General features: G+C 42.0%; 1 protein-coding gene across 3 annotated transcripts in view; it reads right to left on the bottom strand.

Annotated features, from left to right (window-relative positions):
* The window catches only part of LOC110537154 (netrin receptor UNC5C), a 263198-nt gene extending 245561 nt beyond the window's left edge, over positions 1-17637 (bottom strand). For 2 of the 3 annotated variants that reach the window (XM_036937158.1, XM_036937160.1), the window contains exon 1: positions 17066-17637. In XM_036937158.1, coding sequence (XP_036793053.1) covers positions 17066-17186 — 121 coding nt within the window. In that variant the 5' untranslated portion in view covers positions 17187-17637. The remainder of the gene's footprint in view (positions 1-17065) is intronic. The other variant, XM_036937159.1, reaches the window with a different exon arrangement.
* Positions 17638-18211: the final 574 nt, after the last annotated feature.

Genomic DNA, 18211 nt, shown 5'->3' with positions numbered 1-18211 from the left:
AGGTCTTTCTCATTTGCGCTGCATGACTTAGGATGACTTTAGCTCCAAAGAAAGATGGAGCTGTAGTTTTCTTGAAAGTAAAAAAAAAACCCTCTCTCTTATAATGGGACACAAATCCATTTGTGCTCACTGTAGGCCTAGATTCTGTATTCTGTGCAGTTTGGGGTCTGAGGTGCATAGCATGTATGGCATGGCACATAGTGGTGGTTTCTATTTCCCCATCTCCTGTAGCTCTGTGCCATGTCCCAATCTGTACAGTACTATAGCCTACAGATGCATGATCTTAATTTGACCCTGCTTCTCACAGCAGGAAATTAATACATGATTTAAAAAGGACATTTTATGTAGGGGTTGATACATTTTTGTTAGGGCAAATCAAGTCTGACATTTTAAAGTGGAAATTACTGACTTTAGAAGCCTTTTCAAACTTGAATACATTACCATTTGCATTTCCTGCTGTGCAGGAAAATTATTTGCGACAACAGAGTGATCAGATTAAGATACAGAATCTGTACTGTAGTGTACCTGCTGGGGCAAGGCAGCACCGGGAGTCTGCAGGGAACGCCATTCAAGGACAGCAGGGAAATAACAGCCATACGACTGACTGGGCTGTTTGGTGATCATCAGCACTTTGGGATTTTTTGTAGTGTCTGCTGTATTCGTGTAACATCCGTGTGCCAGCAGCATTCCAATTCAGTCCCAAATCCCCCCACTCTGCCTATTCTGTGTCCTAATCCTCTTAAAATAGGTAAACTAACATGCATAGCTACAGCATAGCTACAGGAGAGGACTTCACTGTGATTGTCTAGTGTCTACTTACTGTGTGTGTCAGGTAGTAGGCCGAAGCAGTATTTCACCAGGTGAGGTATACAGTGGCTCAAGAACTGTTCCATAGTGTGTGTTGGAGTGTGAGACGAGTGTATGAGTTGACTCTATTGCATACAGTGGCTTGAGAAAGTATTCACCCCCTTGGCATTTTTCCTATTTTGTTGCCTTACAACCTGGAATTAAAATGTATTTTGGGGGAATTTGTATATTTGATTTACACAACATGCCTACCACTGAGTGTGGAGTGTTGCTTTAGCAGTATGCTTAGGGTCATTGTTCTGCTGGAAGGTGAACCTCTGTCCCAGTCTCAAATCTCTGGAAGACTGAAACAGGTTTCCCTCAAGAATTTCCCTGTATTTAGCGCCATCCATCATTCCTTCAATTCTTACTAATTTCCCAGTCCCTGCCGATGAAAAATGTCCCCACAGCATGATGCTGCCACCACCATGCTTCACTGTGGGGATCGTGTTCTCGGGGTGATGAGAGGTGTTGGGTTTGCGATGGCCAAAAAGCTACATTTTTGTCTCATCTGACCAGAGTACCTTCTTCCATATGTTTGGGGAGTCTCCCACATGCCTTTTGGCAAACACCAAACGTGTTTGCATGTTTTTTTCTTTAAGCAATGGCTTTTTTTCTGGCCACTCTTCCGTAAAGCCCAGCTCTGTGGAGTGTTTGGCTTAAAGTGGTCCTGTGGACAGATACCCCAATCTCCGCTGTGGAGCTTTGCAGCTCCTTCAGGGTTATCTTTGGTCTCTTTGTTGCCTCTCTGATTAATGCCCTTCTTTGCTGGTCCGTGAGTTTTAGTGGGCGGCCCTCTCTTGGCAGGTTTGTTATGGTGCCATATTCTTTCAATTTTTTAATAATGGATTTAATGGTGCTCCGTGGGCTGTACAAGGTTTAGGATATTTTTAAAATCCCAACCCTGATCTGTACTTCTCCACAACTTTGTCCCTGACCTGTTTGGAGAGCTCCTTGGCCTTCATGGTGCCCCTTGCTTAGTGGTGTTGCAGACTCTGGGGCCTTTCAGAACAGGTGTATATATACTGAGACACTCATGTGACACTTAGATTGCACACAGGTGGACTTTATTTAAATAATTGTGTGACTTCTGAAGGTAATTGGTTGCACCAGATCTTATTTGGGGGCTTCACAGCAAAGAGGGCGAACACATACAATTACCACGTTTCCATTTTTTCCATTTTTCCATTTTTTGAAACATGTTATTTTTTTCATTTCACTTCACCAATTAGGACTATTTTGTGTATGTCCATTACATGAAATCCAAATAAGAATCAATTTAAGTTACAGGTTGTAATGCAACAAAATAGGACAAAAGCCAAGGGGAATGAATACTGTAGTACGAAGTCACTGTCAGTCAACTCATAAACAACAATGTGCCATACGTTAATGCCAAAACAGTTACAAACTGAAACAAAGACAAACAGTGATGCCGTCCATCCCATAACATATCATGTCAGCCATGTGTTTGCTGTAGCTAACTCCTCTTTTGTGTTTGTTGCAATGCTAACCATGCAGCCTATGACATATGACAAAAGGCTTGGCAAAAGCACATATAGATTTACATGGCTAGTCACATAACAAAAAAACATGCAATTCTGTAGCAACAAGCAACATTGAAAGCACACCGAAGATTCCATAAACCCAGTCTTTTACTTGCCCTTATAAGGTGATTTCCCCTGGCTGCTTTCCTGCTAAGGGCATGGAAAGATGGAAAAGCAACAGGACATTTGTGGTTGCACCCCAGTGGAGCCCATAGGGAGAAGAAAGACAAATTAAAGGGCAGAGGATAGAGTGTGTACTTGTACTCACTCATGATGTGCCCTGTCAGTCCCTCTCCTTATAATGGCATGAGAAGGGCCACTTAATTGGAAATGACTTTTCCCTCCCTCTCTTTCTCTCCTTCTCCCTGTCTCTCCCGTTCCTGCTCTCCCTCTTGTCCTCCATTTCTCTCACCTCTGATCATAATTGGCCTCTCCATGAGGAGTGGGGGCCATGGTACTCCCCCTCTCCTCTCCTCTCCTCTCTTCTCCTCTCCTCTCCTTGTCTGGGATCCTTCAGTGTAATTACTGGGGTGTTAGCTGATTCACCCTCTGAATGTGAAATTACTGTGAATGTTACAAGCCACCAGCCACCTTAAATTGGGAGAGCCATTACCTGGCATTCACTTCAAAACAGAGGTGAGAACACAGGTAACCATCACCATCATCATCGTAATCATCATCCCTTATCCAAGCTGGTAGGTTGATTGAGAACAGGGGCTCTTTTTCAATGACCATTTTCAGTGACTTAATGCAGTCAAAAGTCAAAATGGAACACAGTACTCTGGAGATAGTAGTCAGACAGAATGATCGTTCACTGAGCTCTCTAATGCATTCTGTGTCACTCCAAACCCTGAGCACTCATGAAAACAAAGCCGCACACACACACACACACACACACACACACACACACACACACACACACACACACACACACACACACACTCACACACTCACACTCACATTACACTCACATTACACACACACACACACATTACACACACACACACACACATTACACACAACACTTCAGCTGTGTATGTGATGTGAATGGGAGAGGCTTTCTGCTCTCTGGGTGGTATTGAAGAGGAGTATCCGTTGTGCTGAAACAGAGGTCAGCCGTTCTGGCACAGGCCTGCTTGTCAAGTGCTGCTACTTGTGCTGGGCCCTGCTAATGCACTGCTAATAGAAGTGAATGTTGTACTGTGACGCTCTCCTGCAGTTTAGAGTGTCACTCTGCAGGGTGATTAATGACATTCTCCTTTCCTCTTCACTCTCTGTCAACCTCTCATCTTCTCTCTCTCCCTCTCAACTTCTACATCCTACTCTCTCTCCTCTTTGACTCTCACCCTCTCCAAACTTCCTCTCCCGCCTTTCTTCTCTCCTCTCTACTGTATCTCTGCTCCCCTCCCTCCCTCCCTCCATCCCTCCCTCCCCTCTCTACTGTATCTCTGCTCCCCTCCCTCCCTCCCCTCTCTCCACTGTATCTCTGCTCCCCTCCCCCCTCCCTCCTTCCCTCCCTTCCGCCTTCCCTCCCTCCCTCCTTCCCTCCCTCCCTCCACTCTCTACTGTATCTCTGCTCCCCTCCCTCCCTCCCTCCCTCCCTCCCTCCCTCCCTCCCTCCCTCCCTCCCTCCCTCCCTCCCTCCCTCCCTCCTGTATCTCTGCTCCCCTCCCTCCCCCCCTTCCTCCCTCCCTCCCTCCCTCCTTCCCTCCCTCCCTCTTCTTTCTTTTGTATCTCAGTGAATAAGACAGATGACACACAGGATGTTGGGAGTCGTTACTGTGCCCATGATACAGTATCTAGTCGCATCTGCACAGCTGGAGATATCCGGATTCAACAGCACTGCTGCACACACATCCAGTGAAGTAACAGTCGTGTACCTTTTCCCACCAATAAAAATAGAAAGTGACGTCAGGTGTGGGGACACAAACACAGCAGTCTCTTTTCACAGTAATTATCACACTGAACCACACACTGTCTGGGGTAGAGCCAACAAACAGCATGTTCCTCTGACATCATCAGCCTGAGGAAAAGGCTCCGGGTGGCCATTTGTGATGACATACACAGTGTTGGGTTTTGCCCTTTGCCATCACCTATGTGTGAGTGCTTATGTTACTGAGTCTCATTTTCCCTCAATTAAATATGGGCTTTAAAGTATAAACTGTGTCATCTTGTCACATTCTGGGCATTGCCAAAAGGTCTTAGCGCTATGTAATTCACAAGCATTCCTCCACACACAATGTGCTCATTGTGCATACAGGCATCGTTTGTGAAATGACCGCAATGGCTGTAACCTTAGCAGCACCTCTGGGACCAGAGTTGCCAGGCAATGGGGGGAAACGGTTAGAGTAAAAATAATATTAGCAATAACATTCTCACTAACCTCTATTTTTTTTTACACACTTTCTGATCAATCTTGACATACGGGGGTGAGAGTGTGCGTGTAATGCGTGTGTGTGCCTCTGCATGTGTGGTTAGGCCTCCACACTAAGTTTCCCTTCACTTAAAAAATGACAAACTCTGTCTGGTAGTTTGAACAATATAGATCCCAGTAGCTTTTCTCTCCAATAAACAAAGCTCAGAAGACACACACTAAAGACTAGGGGGAAAGAGGGAGAGAGGGAGAGAGAGTGAGATACTCCATGGGTCGTGTTCAGTTAGATTGGGTTGATTTGATTTGATTAGGATCCCCATTAGCCGATGCCAATGGCAACTTTATAATACGGCTCTGTATAATACTGTAAGTTTCCTTGAATTTGTTCTGGACCTGGGAACTGTGAAAAGACCTCTGGTGGTATAGTGGATTAAGTGCGTGTGTCATTTAGGCTTGGACGATACCCAGATTTCCATACTATCATACCATTCTTTTGCCATCCTGAGATTTACACTATTGCCGGCATACCGGCAACAGTTGAATTTTTTTAGCTAAAAATGAGCGAAAAAAAGCTCATTGGGCGTCAATTACCAGAATGCCTAGAAAATTAGCACAAGTAATAGCTAAATCACATAGACGCTGTTAGCTAAATGCTAATTAGCGAAAACGAGCATAATTGAATTGCAAAGACAGGCTAAAGCATAGCTAGTAGCTACCGAATGTCATTTTCGGTAAGGGTGGACAAGCAAAAGTGAAGGAGAGAAATTGTGCAACTGAAAAAATGTATGCATGCTTTTCTAAAGGAAGAGAACATGAACATGTACATGAAGCATAGGGGGAAAGTACGAAGAAAGGAAAAGACGCTAGTAGAGAAAAAATGACAGCTCATCCAGAGCTCTTGGACATCTCAAACACGGCAGAAAGACATTCTAAGACATCTGACGGCAAACATTTAGTAGTGAATTGCATACAGTGTAACTTTGTCACCTCATGCGCGTTGCACAATAGAGACTCGCCGATAGATATAGAACGCAATGGACTCACCACCTCCAGCTTTCTCCTGTTGTGCTATTTACAAACAAACAGGTGACTGGCTTAACTTTTCAACAGAATCGGCAGACTGAATACACCCCTGATCACAGGCAAAAGCAGTTCACTATCATAGCAGTTAAATCGTTGTATAATTCCTTCTCGCATCTACGAACTGTCCTCCTCTCACCCTTTCTCTTCGATTGTGGACTTCAGTGCACAACACATCAGCTGGCTGTGACTAGGCGAAATAACCTTTCCAAGCCAAACCTTCATATCATGAATGCTAACCGCTACACACAGCCTACACCGTTGTCACTATATTAGCTAACATCAAGTCAACATAGCTACTAGAACTACTAAAACCGCCACAATCATGCAGTACAGTGTACAGTTAGCAAGCAGTTTAGTAGTTACACCGGCGGGCCCCGGTGGCAATAAATTAATAAAACCAAAAGCTTACCTTGACTTGGAAGAGTTCCAGTGTTGGATAGCCATAGCCAGCTAGGTGACATAGCATCCCTCTCTGTTTGAGCCGGGTGTTTGAGTATGCTAAACTTGCTAGATAGCTGCATTTTCTAGCTAAGTAAGTGAAAGTTAAAAATAAAATGAAATATAGCTACAGTTTACATACCTATATAGTCGGAGGTTTACATACACCTTAGCCAAATACATTTAAACTCAGTTTTTAATTTAATCAGAGTAAAAATTCCCTGTTTTAGATCAGTTAGGATCACCACTTTATTTTAAGAATGTGAAATGTCAGAATAAAAGTAGAGAAATAATTTATTTCAGCTTTTATTTCTTTCATCACATTCCCAGTGGGTCAGAAGAATACATACACTCAATTAGAATTTGTTAGCATTGCCTTTAAATTGTTTAACTAGGGGTCAAACGTTTTGGGTTGCCTTAAGCATAATTCCCACAATAAGTTGGGTGAATTTTGGTCCATTCCTCCTGACAGAGCGGGTGTAACTGAGTCAGGTTTGTAGGCCTCTTTGCTCGCACTCGCTTTTTCAGTTCTGCCCCAAAAAAATTCTATAGGAGGTCAGGGCTTTGCGATGGCCAATCCAATATCTTGACTTTGTTGTCCTTAAGCCATTTTGCCACAACTTAGGAAGTATGCTTGGGGTCATTGTCCATTTGGAAGAGCCATTTGCGACCACGCTTTAACTTCCTGACTGATGTCTTGAGATGTTGCTGCAATATATCCACATCATTTTCCTCCCTCATGATGCCATCTATTTTGTGAAGTGCACCAGTCCCTCCTGCAGCAAAGCACCCCCACAACATGATGCTGCCAACCCCGTGCTTCACGGTTGGGATGGTGTTCTTCTGCTTGCAAGTCTTTCCATTTTTCCTCCAAAACATAACGATAGTTATTATGGCCAAACAGTTATATTTTTGTTTCATCAGACCAGAGGACATTTCTCCAAAAAGTATGATCTTTGTCCCCATGTGCAGTTGAAAACCGTAGTCTGGCTTTTTTGGGGTGGTTTTGAGCAGTGGCTTCTTCCTTGCTTAGCGTCAATACAGACTTGTTTTACTGTGGATATAGATACTTTTGTACCTGTTTCCTCCAGCATCTTCACAAGGTCCTTTGCTGTTCTGGGATTGATTTACACCTTTCGCATCAAATTACTTTCATCTCTAGGAGACAGAACACGTGTCCCTCCTGAGCGGTATGACGGCTGTGTGGTCTCATGGTGTTTATACTTGCGTACTATTGTTTGTACAGATGAACGTGGTATCTTCAGGCGTTTGGAAATTGCTCCCAATGATGAACCAGCCTTGTGGAGGTCTACAATTTGTTTTCTGAGGTCTTGGCTGATATCTTTTGATTTGCCCATGATGTCAAGCAAAGAGGCACTGAGTTTGAATGTAGGCCTTGAAATACAGGTACACCTCCAATTGACTCAAATTATATCAATTAGCCTATCAGAAGCTTCTAAAGCCATGACATCATTTTCTGGAAGTTGTTTAAAGGCACAGTCAACTTAGCGTATGTAAACTTCTGACCCACTGGAATTGTGATACAGTAAATTATAAGTGAAATAATCTGTCTGTAAACAATTGTTGGATAAATGACTTGTGTCATGCACAAAGTATATGTCCTAACCGACTTGCCAAAACTATAATTTGTGTAGTGGTTGAAAAACAAGTTTTAATGACTCCAACCTAAGTGTATGCAAACTTCCGACTTCAACTGTATCTCTCTCTCTCTCTCTTCTCTCTCATTTTCGAATAAATTAATTTGGTCAAAACTGTTCAACTATTGCTTTAATCTCTCTTTTAGTCAACTACTCACCATATTTTATGCACTGCAGTGCTAACTAGCTGTAGCTTATGCTTTCAGTACTAGATGAATTCTCTTGTCCTTTAATCGGGTGGACAACATGTCAGTTCATGGTGCAAGAGCTCTTATAGTTTGGAGAACATCCTCCAGAAGGAGTCATAATTACTGTGTAAGTCTATGGAAGGGGGTGAGAACCACGAGCCTCCTAGGTTTTGTATTGAAGTCAATGTACCCAGAGGAGGACGGAAATTAGCTGTCCTCCGGCTACACCATGGTGCTACTCTACAGAGTTCTGTTGACGTGAATATATTTAGTATAGTTTTATCTAAAATTGATCACCTTTTTAATGTTTCACTATTTTTATTTGTATAAAATTCACTGAGGAAGATGGTCCTCCCCTTCCTTCTCTGAGGAGCCTCCACTGGTACCACCCAAGCCTTTGTCGTTGCTGTCTGTAAGTTTACTATGCAAACAATTTGGAATGTAACACCAAGGTAACACCACGTATTGAGTCTCATCAACTTGCTCAACAGCCACACCATTCATTACTAGATTCAGCTGAGGTCTAGAACTTAGGGAATGATTTGGACCAAATACAATGCTCATAGTTTTAGAGATGTTCAGGACCAGTTTATTACTTGCCATCCCATTCTATACCTGACTGCAACTCTTTGTTTAATGTTGCAGTGATTTCGCTAGCTGTAGTTGCTGATGCGTATAGGGTCAAATCATCACCATACATGGACACACAAGCTTTGCTTATTCTAACTTACAATGCTTTTCTTTCATTATTAGTTTTTTTTTATGCATGAATACGATGGCTCACTGTTGTTGGCATTTCCTGCCCTTAGTTTGCCCACTTAGCCAATGAAGTAATCATTAAAATAGTTGGCAACATCAAATGGTCTTGTGATGAATAAGCCATCTGATTCGATGAAAGATGGAGTTGAATTTGTCTTTCTGACCATAATTTAATTTAAAGTGTTTTTTGTCATTCTTTATCAATCTTGGCTTCGTAACAAAGTTTCTTCTTCTTTTGGTTGAGTTTAGTCACATCATTTCAAAATGTTCAGTAAGTCAGCCAGTCAGACGTGCAGCCAGACTTATAAGCCACTCCTTTTGCCCCATCTCTTTCAACCATACAGTTTAACATCCCTCGTCAATCCATGGAGCCTTAACAGTCCTAACAGTCAGTTTCTTTACTGGTGGATGTTTATCAATAATTGGAAGAAGCAACTTCATAAAATAATCTAAAGCAGCGTTTGGATGCTCCTTATTAATCCCATCAAACCAACAAATATTTTTTGCATCATCCACATAAGATTCACAGTTAATTATTTTGTATGATCTCTTATACACTATTTTAGGCCCAGCTTTTGGAACCTTGGCTTCCCTGGATAGTCACTGCATCCAACGGGTACGGATACAGCGTTAGAACAAAGCTCTACAGTATTAGTAAAAATGTGATCAATAAATGTGAATGATATACACTGAATGTACAAAACATTAAGAACACCCGCATATACTGACCAGGTGAATCCCGGTGGAAGCTATGATCCCTTATTGATGTCACATGTTAAATCCACTTCAATCAGTGTAGATAATGGGGGATTATTTAAGCCTTTAGACAATTGAGACATGGATTGTATATCTGTGCCATTCAGAGGGTGAATGGGCAAGACAAAAGATTTAAGTGCCTTTGAATGGGGTATGGTAGTACAGTAGGTGCCAAGGGCACTGAGTTGTGTCAAGAACTGCAATGCTGCTGGGTTTTTGATGCTCAACAGTTTCCTGTGTGTATCAATAATCGTCCACCACCCAAAGGACATCCAGCCAACTTGACACAACTGTTGGAAGCATTGGAGTCAACATGGGCCAGCATCCTTGTGGAACATTTTCGACACCTTGTAGAAAAATAACCGTGTAGAAAGACAGGCAATGTTGTCCCTGTAAGACATTTCAGAAATATTAGGAAGGTGTTCCTAAGGTTTAGTATACTCAGTGTAGTTACTGTAGTGTTTGTAAACAACCTGATAGGTTGATTAATAACCTGAACCAGATTACAGGCGAGAAGCCACCTCTAGAGCAGACAGCTTGATGAAAATCAGTCAATATTCAGGTCCCCAAGAAAGTAGAAAGTAGATCACTATTAAAATAAATATCTCTATTTGTAGCAAACTTTAAAATAGTTCAATGTGGGGATCAATGTTCCTGTCAAATGTTTTGGGCACTGAGCAAATTTCAGGTCTTGAACCACCTTAGTGATCACTGTGATCGTTTTCACTTCAAATGGTCAAAAATAAACAAAAAAAGCTTCTAATTTCTCAAGCAAAAATGTTGCTAGGACTGTCTGGGAGTGGTCTGAGTTGGGAAGGGAAAGCTCTCCCCACTTGGCTGAGAGGTTTGGAACTCTTTCTTATTGGTCTTTTAACTAATTTACCACATGGTGACATCACCATGGAAGGCTAAAATTCCCTACCACCAAAACAGGCAGAATTGTCAGGCGGTTTTTTCAAACAGCTCTTACACAAAAAGGGCATTATCATCATTTTCACAATTTCACAGTATTATTCCAACCTAATAGTTTGGAAATATATATTTAAAACAAAGAAAAATCAAGTTTTGGACTGCACTGGGCCTTTAAGTTACAATTTCAGACAGTGGCCAATAGACATTTGTGGCTATTTGAGTATATTGTAGGCCCATCGGAGTGGCCTATCAACAAATCCAATAAAGCAAATGCCATAACATTTCCACATGGATTTAGATGTTGACTTATATGACATTGCCTACAATAGCCAATATGTGGTGTTCAATACATTCCATGAGACTTAAAAAAAAATATCTTTATAAATATAATAAATCATCTGTAACACAATTGGCCAAATAGCTGACTGAAAATTGCATTATTGAAACCACTTAACAACATTTAATTCATTGCTATCATTATTATTACCATACAGAGAATCATACAAAAAAATGGATGCTAACCTCTGCCTTCAAGCCAGTCTCAAAATAGGACACTGCCCCTTTAAGAAAAAAAAAAAACTCTTTACATGACTCTCTTTTCAAAGACAGTTAGAAGTACACATTTTGTGCTCTTGTAGGAAGCAGTCAATCCCCATTACTATAACCAAACTAGTAACTCACTAACTAGCAAAGAATATCAACAAATGAGCACACGCGGCTCTGCTCTGTAATCCAAAATAGGCATTCTAGGTTACTCTTCAACGGAGGGTGATGGAAAAAACGCTGGTGCCCGTGAAATAAAACAAGGCTACTCCGATATGCTTCTCAACCTAAAACAAAATCCCCACCGCAGTTAGATGTGCTTATCTGCATTGAACAAGACTGTTATTGTGTTGAATACCACTTTCCACAGTTAAGAGAAAATTATATATGTTTAAAGCCAGTGTAAATTTTATTGAAGTTCAATCTCGTGCACCTCTGTGCAGGCTGGCAATTCTTCTGTGTGGGCCTGTTCCAGGAGCTGCACTTGGCCGTCCGCAGTTTAGAAGGTACATTGGTGGGGATTGAACTTGATCATAGTAAACATATTTTAGATCCCTAAATGGCCTTACATTTTGGGGGGGTTGATCGTTCTGGCGATCATAATAGAAATAGGCGTTTGAGGGGAGACCAGGGCTTTTGGCACTGCTAGGTTGCTACATAGTAGCCGACCAGCAGAGCTGAAGTGCCCCAGACCAGACACTGGGGGCTTGATTAATATGGGCTATTTTTAGCCCTTTCCTGGGTAGCTTAAAAGTGCTAGACATAATATGGAAAAGAAGAAACAAAGCAACAACAAAAAAAACATTATTCATCAGCCCATCAATCAGTTGGTGTGTGTGTGTGCTGTGGGGTTGAAGCTACGAACCCATAGTTTGTCCTTGAACCTTAGGAACTTGACCACTATCTGCCTGGACCTATCTACTTGGGCCGGTGGTGGGTTTTCCAATCCTGTAGTCGCACTCCACCTCAATCTTCATGTGGCCCCATCTTCAGTTTCTCAATGATCATTTCCCTCTCTTTGTCCTCAGACTGCGTCCAGGTTTCATGTGGAGATTCTACAATTCCTTCCACACCAATGTTGGTCCCTCGAGATAATCTGATTTCTCCATCATTGTTATCATAGATTCACATACAGAACTTATGTCCTCTCTCAATGAATTACAGATTGTTGTCATCTTGCTGTTCTCCTGTTTAAACTAATCGAGCTGACCCTGGGAGAACTGTAAATTGTTCTTCAAGTCCTGGACCTCTCTGGTCAGATCGTCCATTCTTTTATTAGTTGACTCCACCAGTATTTGGACTTGATGCTATTTTCTTGTTGTTGTAACAACTGCTTGTCAAACTCTTTTTGTTTAAAATATCCTTCACCTGTGATAGAGACACTACTGTCCTCAACAGTACTCCCACCAGCTTTGGTCTTTGTCATGGTAGCAATATAGGCTACACTTTTACTCCACGCAGTTCCAGAAAGGATAGGTCACAGGGCAGATGGAAACCACAACAAAAATCAGGGACACTCCCCGGACAATCCGTGGTCCTAGCCGCAAGGGCTGTGGGCTGTCTACAAGCTGCTAAGGAAATCTGGCTAACTTGAGAGCTAGCTAACGTTAGTTAGAAGCTAGTCTAACGTCTGCGTCAACAAGGGAACAATGAGCTACTTCTCTGGAGGAAAATAGACCTGCTATTCTTCCCTGTAACACAGCGAATGTCCCACACCTTAATGTGATGTTAAATGTTGACAATTATTTGAAAATAAGTTAATTCATAGTCATTTTGAAAAAGAAAGACATGAGAAAGATGCATCTTTCAATGCATGCCACCGGAACTGCTACATGTGGAGAGCTACATGTGGAGAAGCACAGTGAGGATCATTGCCTATGCGCAGTGTCTGAAAAGGACAGAGAGGCTAAGCTGGCGTCACACTGCTCTTCGTTATGAAGTATCTCATGTATCTAATAGGCCTTTAATTTAAGTAATAATATAGTTAAATCTTGTTAACACTTTTTGACTTTTGGTTCTATATAATTGTGTAATTCCATACCTTAGTGACAGCAGGGTGTATGTGCTGGGATGTATTTGAAATAGGCCTATACATTGATTTAGCTATGCACTGTTTGGAGAACGATCCAAGATAAACCCTCTCTTCAACTGCCTCTTCTCGCTCATCCTCAGCTCATCTGCATATTCAAACAGTCCCAGAGTGATAGCTGGCCAGCTGGGAGTAGAGAGAGTGGGAGCCCTTCCAAACGGAAGATCCAGTCTACTCTCTCTCTCTTTCTCTCTCTATCACGCTTTCTCTCTGCTGGAATCAAGCTAGGTGGATTACCTTGTCAAGAGTACAGGTTCAAACATAGACTAATAAGAAGAAAAGCCTGTTTAAATTCACCATGAGGAGCTACCATCCCGAGAGTCTGTCCCATTCTATCAACTATATCTTTCAAAAAATACCCGTGGCTTCCTTACACTCCTCACTATCTTAAAGAGAAAAGCACCAGGATACTGCTGTGCAGAGCAGAGCAGGTGTGTCTGGGTAAGTGAGACACTGTAATCACCAAACGGGTGAGTCTTTCTGAGCTGAAGAGACTCTCCAGTGATTTGGAAATGTGCACAGGCAACTCATCAGTGTCCAAAAAAGGCAGGGCCATTAATTAGCCCCAAACAATGTTCTCCTGTCTTATTGACTTCTTAATGTACAGGGAACGACCTGGTTTGTGTTCCCACTCCAGTCAATGAGACAGGCCTCTCCGGGGTTCTGGAATGACCATTATGTCATCCTAGCCCTGCCCTTCAGAAATCAGAGCTGCACTGTATTTCATCCTTCGTTTTCTCCTTTGCTCACTCCTCATTAACTATGTAGGAGACTGTGATGCCGGGGCTGGGACACAGGGCTGGGTATTGGGTTGAGGCTGAGAGCTGGGGCTAGGTCTGGGGCTGGTAGCTGCTGGGAGCTGAAGATGGGTCTGGAAGCTGGGGCTTGGGTTGGAGCTGGGGCCAGGACTGACTGAGTGTGGGTTGATTTTCCCTGTATGGATCATCTGAAATGATGGTGTTGGGTCTGCAATTTGAAATTGCAGGCTACTCTTGGAATGAGCCAGAGCATGAAGGGCGAAAGAGTGACTTCCAAACCACTCGGGGAAAAAAATGTATCCTTCCTCCTCCAGCTGGGTCTGTGTTACTAAAGCCCTGAGTTCTGACTCAGAAAATGTGAAAAATCCTCACACCATTACTTACATTATGCGTGCATGGATGTGTTTTGGATTTTCACATAGTACATGCACGATAGGAAAGAGGCCACCCACCTGCCTCCTGAGGAAAAAAACACACACATACAGGAATGCACATTCAATGCACCCTAGGGGATAGTTTTATACCCTTTTTTGTTTGACAGACAATCCAGCTATGTAGGGAGTGGATTTGGTAAATGTGTTTGGGTGTTCTACACTGCTATTTACTGTGTGATAACATCTTAAAAAGAAAACATAGTTTAATATACAACTGTCTCTGTTCCTAATACTGTAATAAAATGTCAGACGGCATTAAAAGATTGAAGAATGATACAGGCCGACACAAACAAATCAGAAATGTATATTAAACCAATAATGGCTTCCGGTACTATTGTTGACCGATGACTCTAGCCTCAGCATTGTACCACTGTTCAGATAACAGCAGGTGAATAACCAAGGACAACAGATGCGAGGAGCAACTCTCCTGATGGATGAGGCAGTGATCTATAACCCCGAACTTCACCATCCTCTAAAAAGGAGTCAGTGAGGGAGGGAGGGAGGGAGGGAGGGAGGGAGGGAGGGAGGGAGGGAGGGAGGGAGGAGAGACGGAAATGAAAGGTGATGAAAATCCACAACAATAGGAGGCAACATCATATGTCACAACTATATACTTTAATATAAAAGTCTATGAGTGCATTAAAATCCAATGATAAGATTGATCTAACCCATTGTAGCAACAATATGATAAATGTGGGTAAAGCGTATGACAAAAGATAAGCCTTTGCTGATGGGGTTAGAGTAATAAGTAAGTTACATCAAAATATGTTCAATTGCTGTATTAAGCATACAACATAAGATGGCAGCCAGAGAAGCTTCACTATCAGATAAGTCTTTTTTTATAAAGTCTCATATAAAAGATATCCCGACCAGCGCACTGTGATCCTCACACAGGGTTGAAATCACAGTGTGTGTGAGAGAGAGAGAGAGAGAGAGAGAGAGAGAGAGAGAGAGAGAGAGAGAGAGAGAGAGAGAAAGAGAGAGAGAGAGAGAGAGAGAGAGAGAGAGAGAGAGAGAGAGAGAGAGAGAGAGAGAGAGAGAGAGAGAGAGAGAGAGAGAGAGAGAGGGTGGGGGGAGCGAGAGCGAGAGAGAGGGAGAGAGAAATGGGATAAACACCAAATTGAGACTCAGCATGCAGAATTCTGCAAAAAATATCCTCAGTGTACAACGTAAAACACCAAATAATGCATGCAGACAGAATTAGGCCGATACCCACTAATTATCAAAATCCAGAAAAGAGCCGTTAAATTCTACAACCACCTAAAAGGAAGCGATTCCCAATCCTTCCATAACAAAGCCATCACCTACAGAGAAATGAACCTGGAGAAGAGTCCCCTAAGCAAACTGGTCCTGGGGCTCTGTTCACAAACACAAACACAAACACACAGAGCCCCAGGACAGCAACGCAATTAGACCCAACCAAATCATGAGAAAACAAAAAGATAATTACTTGACACGTTGGAAAGAATTTACAAATGAAATTGTGCAAACTAGAATGCGATTTGGCCCTGAACACAGTAGTGGCAGAATACCTGACCACTGTGACTGACCCAAAATTAAGAAAATATTTTATTATGTACAGACTCAGTGAGCATAGCCTTGCTATTAAGAAAGGCCGCCGAAGGCAGACCTGGCTCTCAAGAGAAGACAAGCTATTTGCACACTGCCCACATAATGAGGTGGAAACTGAGCTGCACTTCCTAAACTCTTGCCAAATGTATGACCATATTAGAGACACATATTTCCTTTAGATTACACAGACCCACAAAGAATTCGAAAAACAAAACCAATTTTGATAAACTCCCATATCCACAATGTGCAATCACAGCAGCAAGATATGTGACCTGTTGCCACAAGGGCAATCAGTGAAGAACAAGCACCACTGTAAATCCAACCTATATTTATGTTCATTTATTTTCCCTTTTGTACTTCAGCTATTTGTACATCATTACAACACTGTATATAGACATAATATGACATTTGTAATGTCTTTATTCTTTTGGAACTTTTGTGAGTGTAATGTTTACTGTACATTTTTTATTGTTGATTTCACTTTTGTTTATTATCTATGTCACTTGCTTTGGCAATGTAAACATATGTTTCCCATTCCCCTTGAATTGAATTGAGAGCAAGAGAGAGAGAGACAGGGAAAAATAAAGAAAAAGATTGTGACGATATGACTCAGGTGTAGCTTAAGATTCCCAGTCTTTCATAATAAAACAACAACAAAACTGAGCAAAAATTGGTATGGTCAACCAAGACTATGTTTCTGTTTACACCAAACTAATGCTTCATTGAAGCTCTGTCATTTTAATGCATAGCCTAACACATTTTAAAAAGGTTGATATCCACCTCATTACAGTAGTCTACAAGAAACAGTAATTGGGGGGGGGAATAGCCCAGTGCGTATGGTGTGCCATCATAGACATGACATTTTAGCTACATTTTTCCATTCCAAACTATTTGCGACTCTATACTTTTTTCGTTGAGAGCATAAAGTGGCAAGTGTAGACCATTTATTTTGATGTAGGCTGACTATGATTTTTTTGTTCCGAAAATCCAGCCTACAAATGATCTACTTTTTGATGGCATAGGCAGCACAACTGGCCATCCGGACAACACTCGAACACTCAGCTCGAGCATTTTTCTGCATGCAGGTATGGCTATAAATTCGATAGTTTACCTTGAGAAGCTCCGATATCCACGAGGGCAATTAGAAAAATCAAAAATATGGTGATCATCTTCAATAAGTATCCCGCGACTCCTCTTCTTCCACTTCTAGCAGTTTGTCCACTGTACCCCATGACGAGGAGTCAAAAACTCCGCGATGAATCAAGCCCAGTGGCTATCAAATGCCGTTCCAAATCACCACAGTCCTTGTAGCAGAGGCAATGGAAGCTTTCGGAGCCTCAAATGTAATGAATAGAAAGGGAAGGTAGAAAGAGGGAGGAAAATTGATAGAGAATCAACAAATTCCAGGACTTCGGTGAAACAGTTTTGAAATACGACAGATATATTACATTGGCTTTATATGAAGGTATGCATGAACACCTCTGAAATTACCGTTTGCTCTGTTCACTTTAATATTGAACTGGTCTAGCTGAATCTATGGGCCGATGTCTTTTTGATATGTAGTTCATGTTCCGAATCTGGAAATTCACAAAAGTCCTCCGTAACTGGCTCTACCGCGTTCCTCACTCCATCAAGCCAGAGTGTGCAACCTCAGTACCGAGTCTAGCGCACTGATCGACTTTAATCAGAGAAGGCTCCGTCTCTTTACTCTGCCGCTTCAACCAATCCAAATACAACGGACTCCTGTCTGTGGATGCCATATCAAAACCCGGCCTGGCGCTTCGGAATGGATGGTATTGATGGACTATAGACGGCTGAGTTGTTATAACAACAAAACTGATGTGTGTGCAACTTTGGGGCAAAACAGACTGACTTGGCTTAGAATCAAAGGATTGTTGACAACATGTCAACTATATTTCCTTTCCAAATGTTTATTGAAAACGTAAATAGATTAGTAAATGAGCAATTGTTGGTTCTCAAATACATTATTACTGTTGTTGGTTAGCTAGCTAATACATTTTTGCCATATTAGCATAGACATGACATGAGTCAAAACACCTCAAAGTAACAAATGATATCAATAACAAGATCTAGCTGAAAGAGACACCTCCCCACATGGTAGCATCTTCTCATTGTTGCTAGCAATCTGGCAATCCATAGTCATAACAACAAATGGCTCGTTTTCGTGACATTTTCAGACAACCAGTTTGTAGGAGTGTGTGGAGTTATTGATAAGCATTAGTATACCATCAATTAT

The sequence above is a fragment of the Oncorhynchus mykiss genome, chromosome 12 (genome assembly GCF_013265735.2).
Source record: "Oncorhynchus mykiss isolate Arlee chromosome 12, USDA_OmykA_1.1, whole genome shotgun sequence".
Taxonomy (NCBI): Eukaryota; Metazoa; Chordata; class Actinopteri; order Salmoniformes; family Salmonidae; genus Oncorhynchus; species Oncorhynchus mykiss.
The sequence above is the reverse complement of the archived record's forward strand: the minus strand, read 5'-3'. Positions and strand labels throughout refer to the sequence as shown.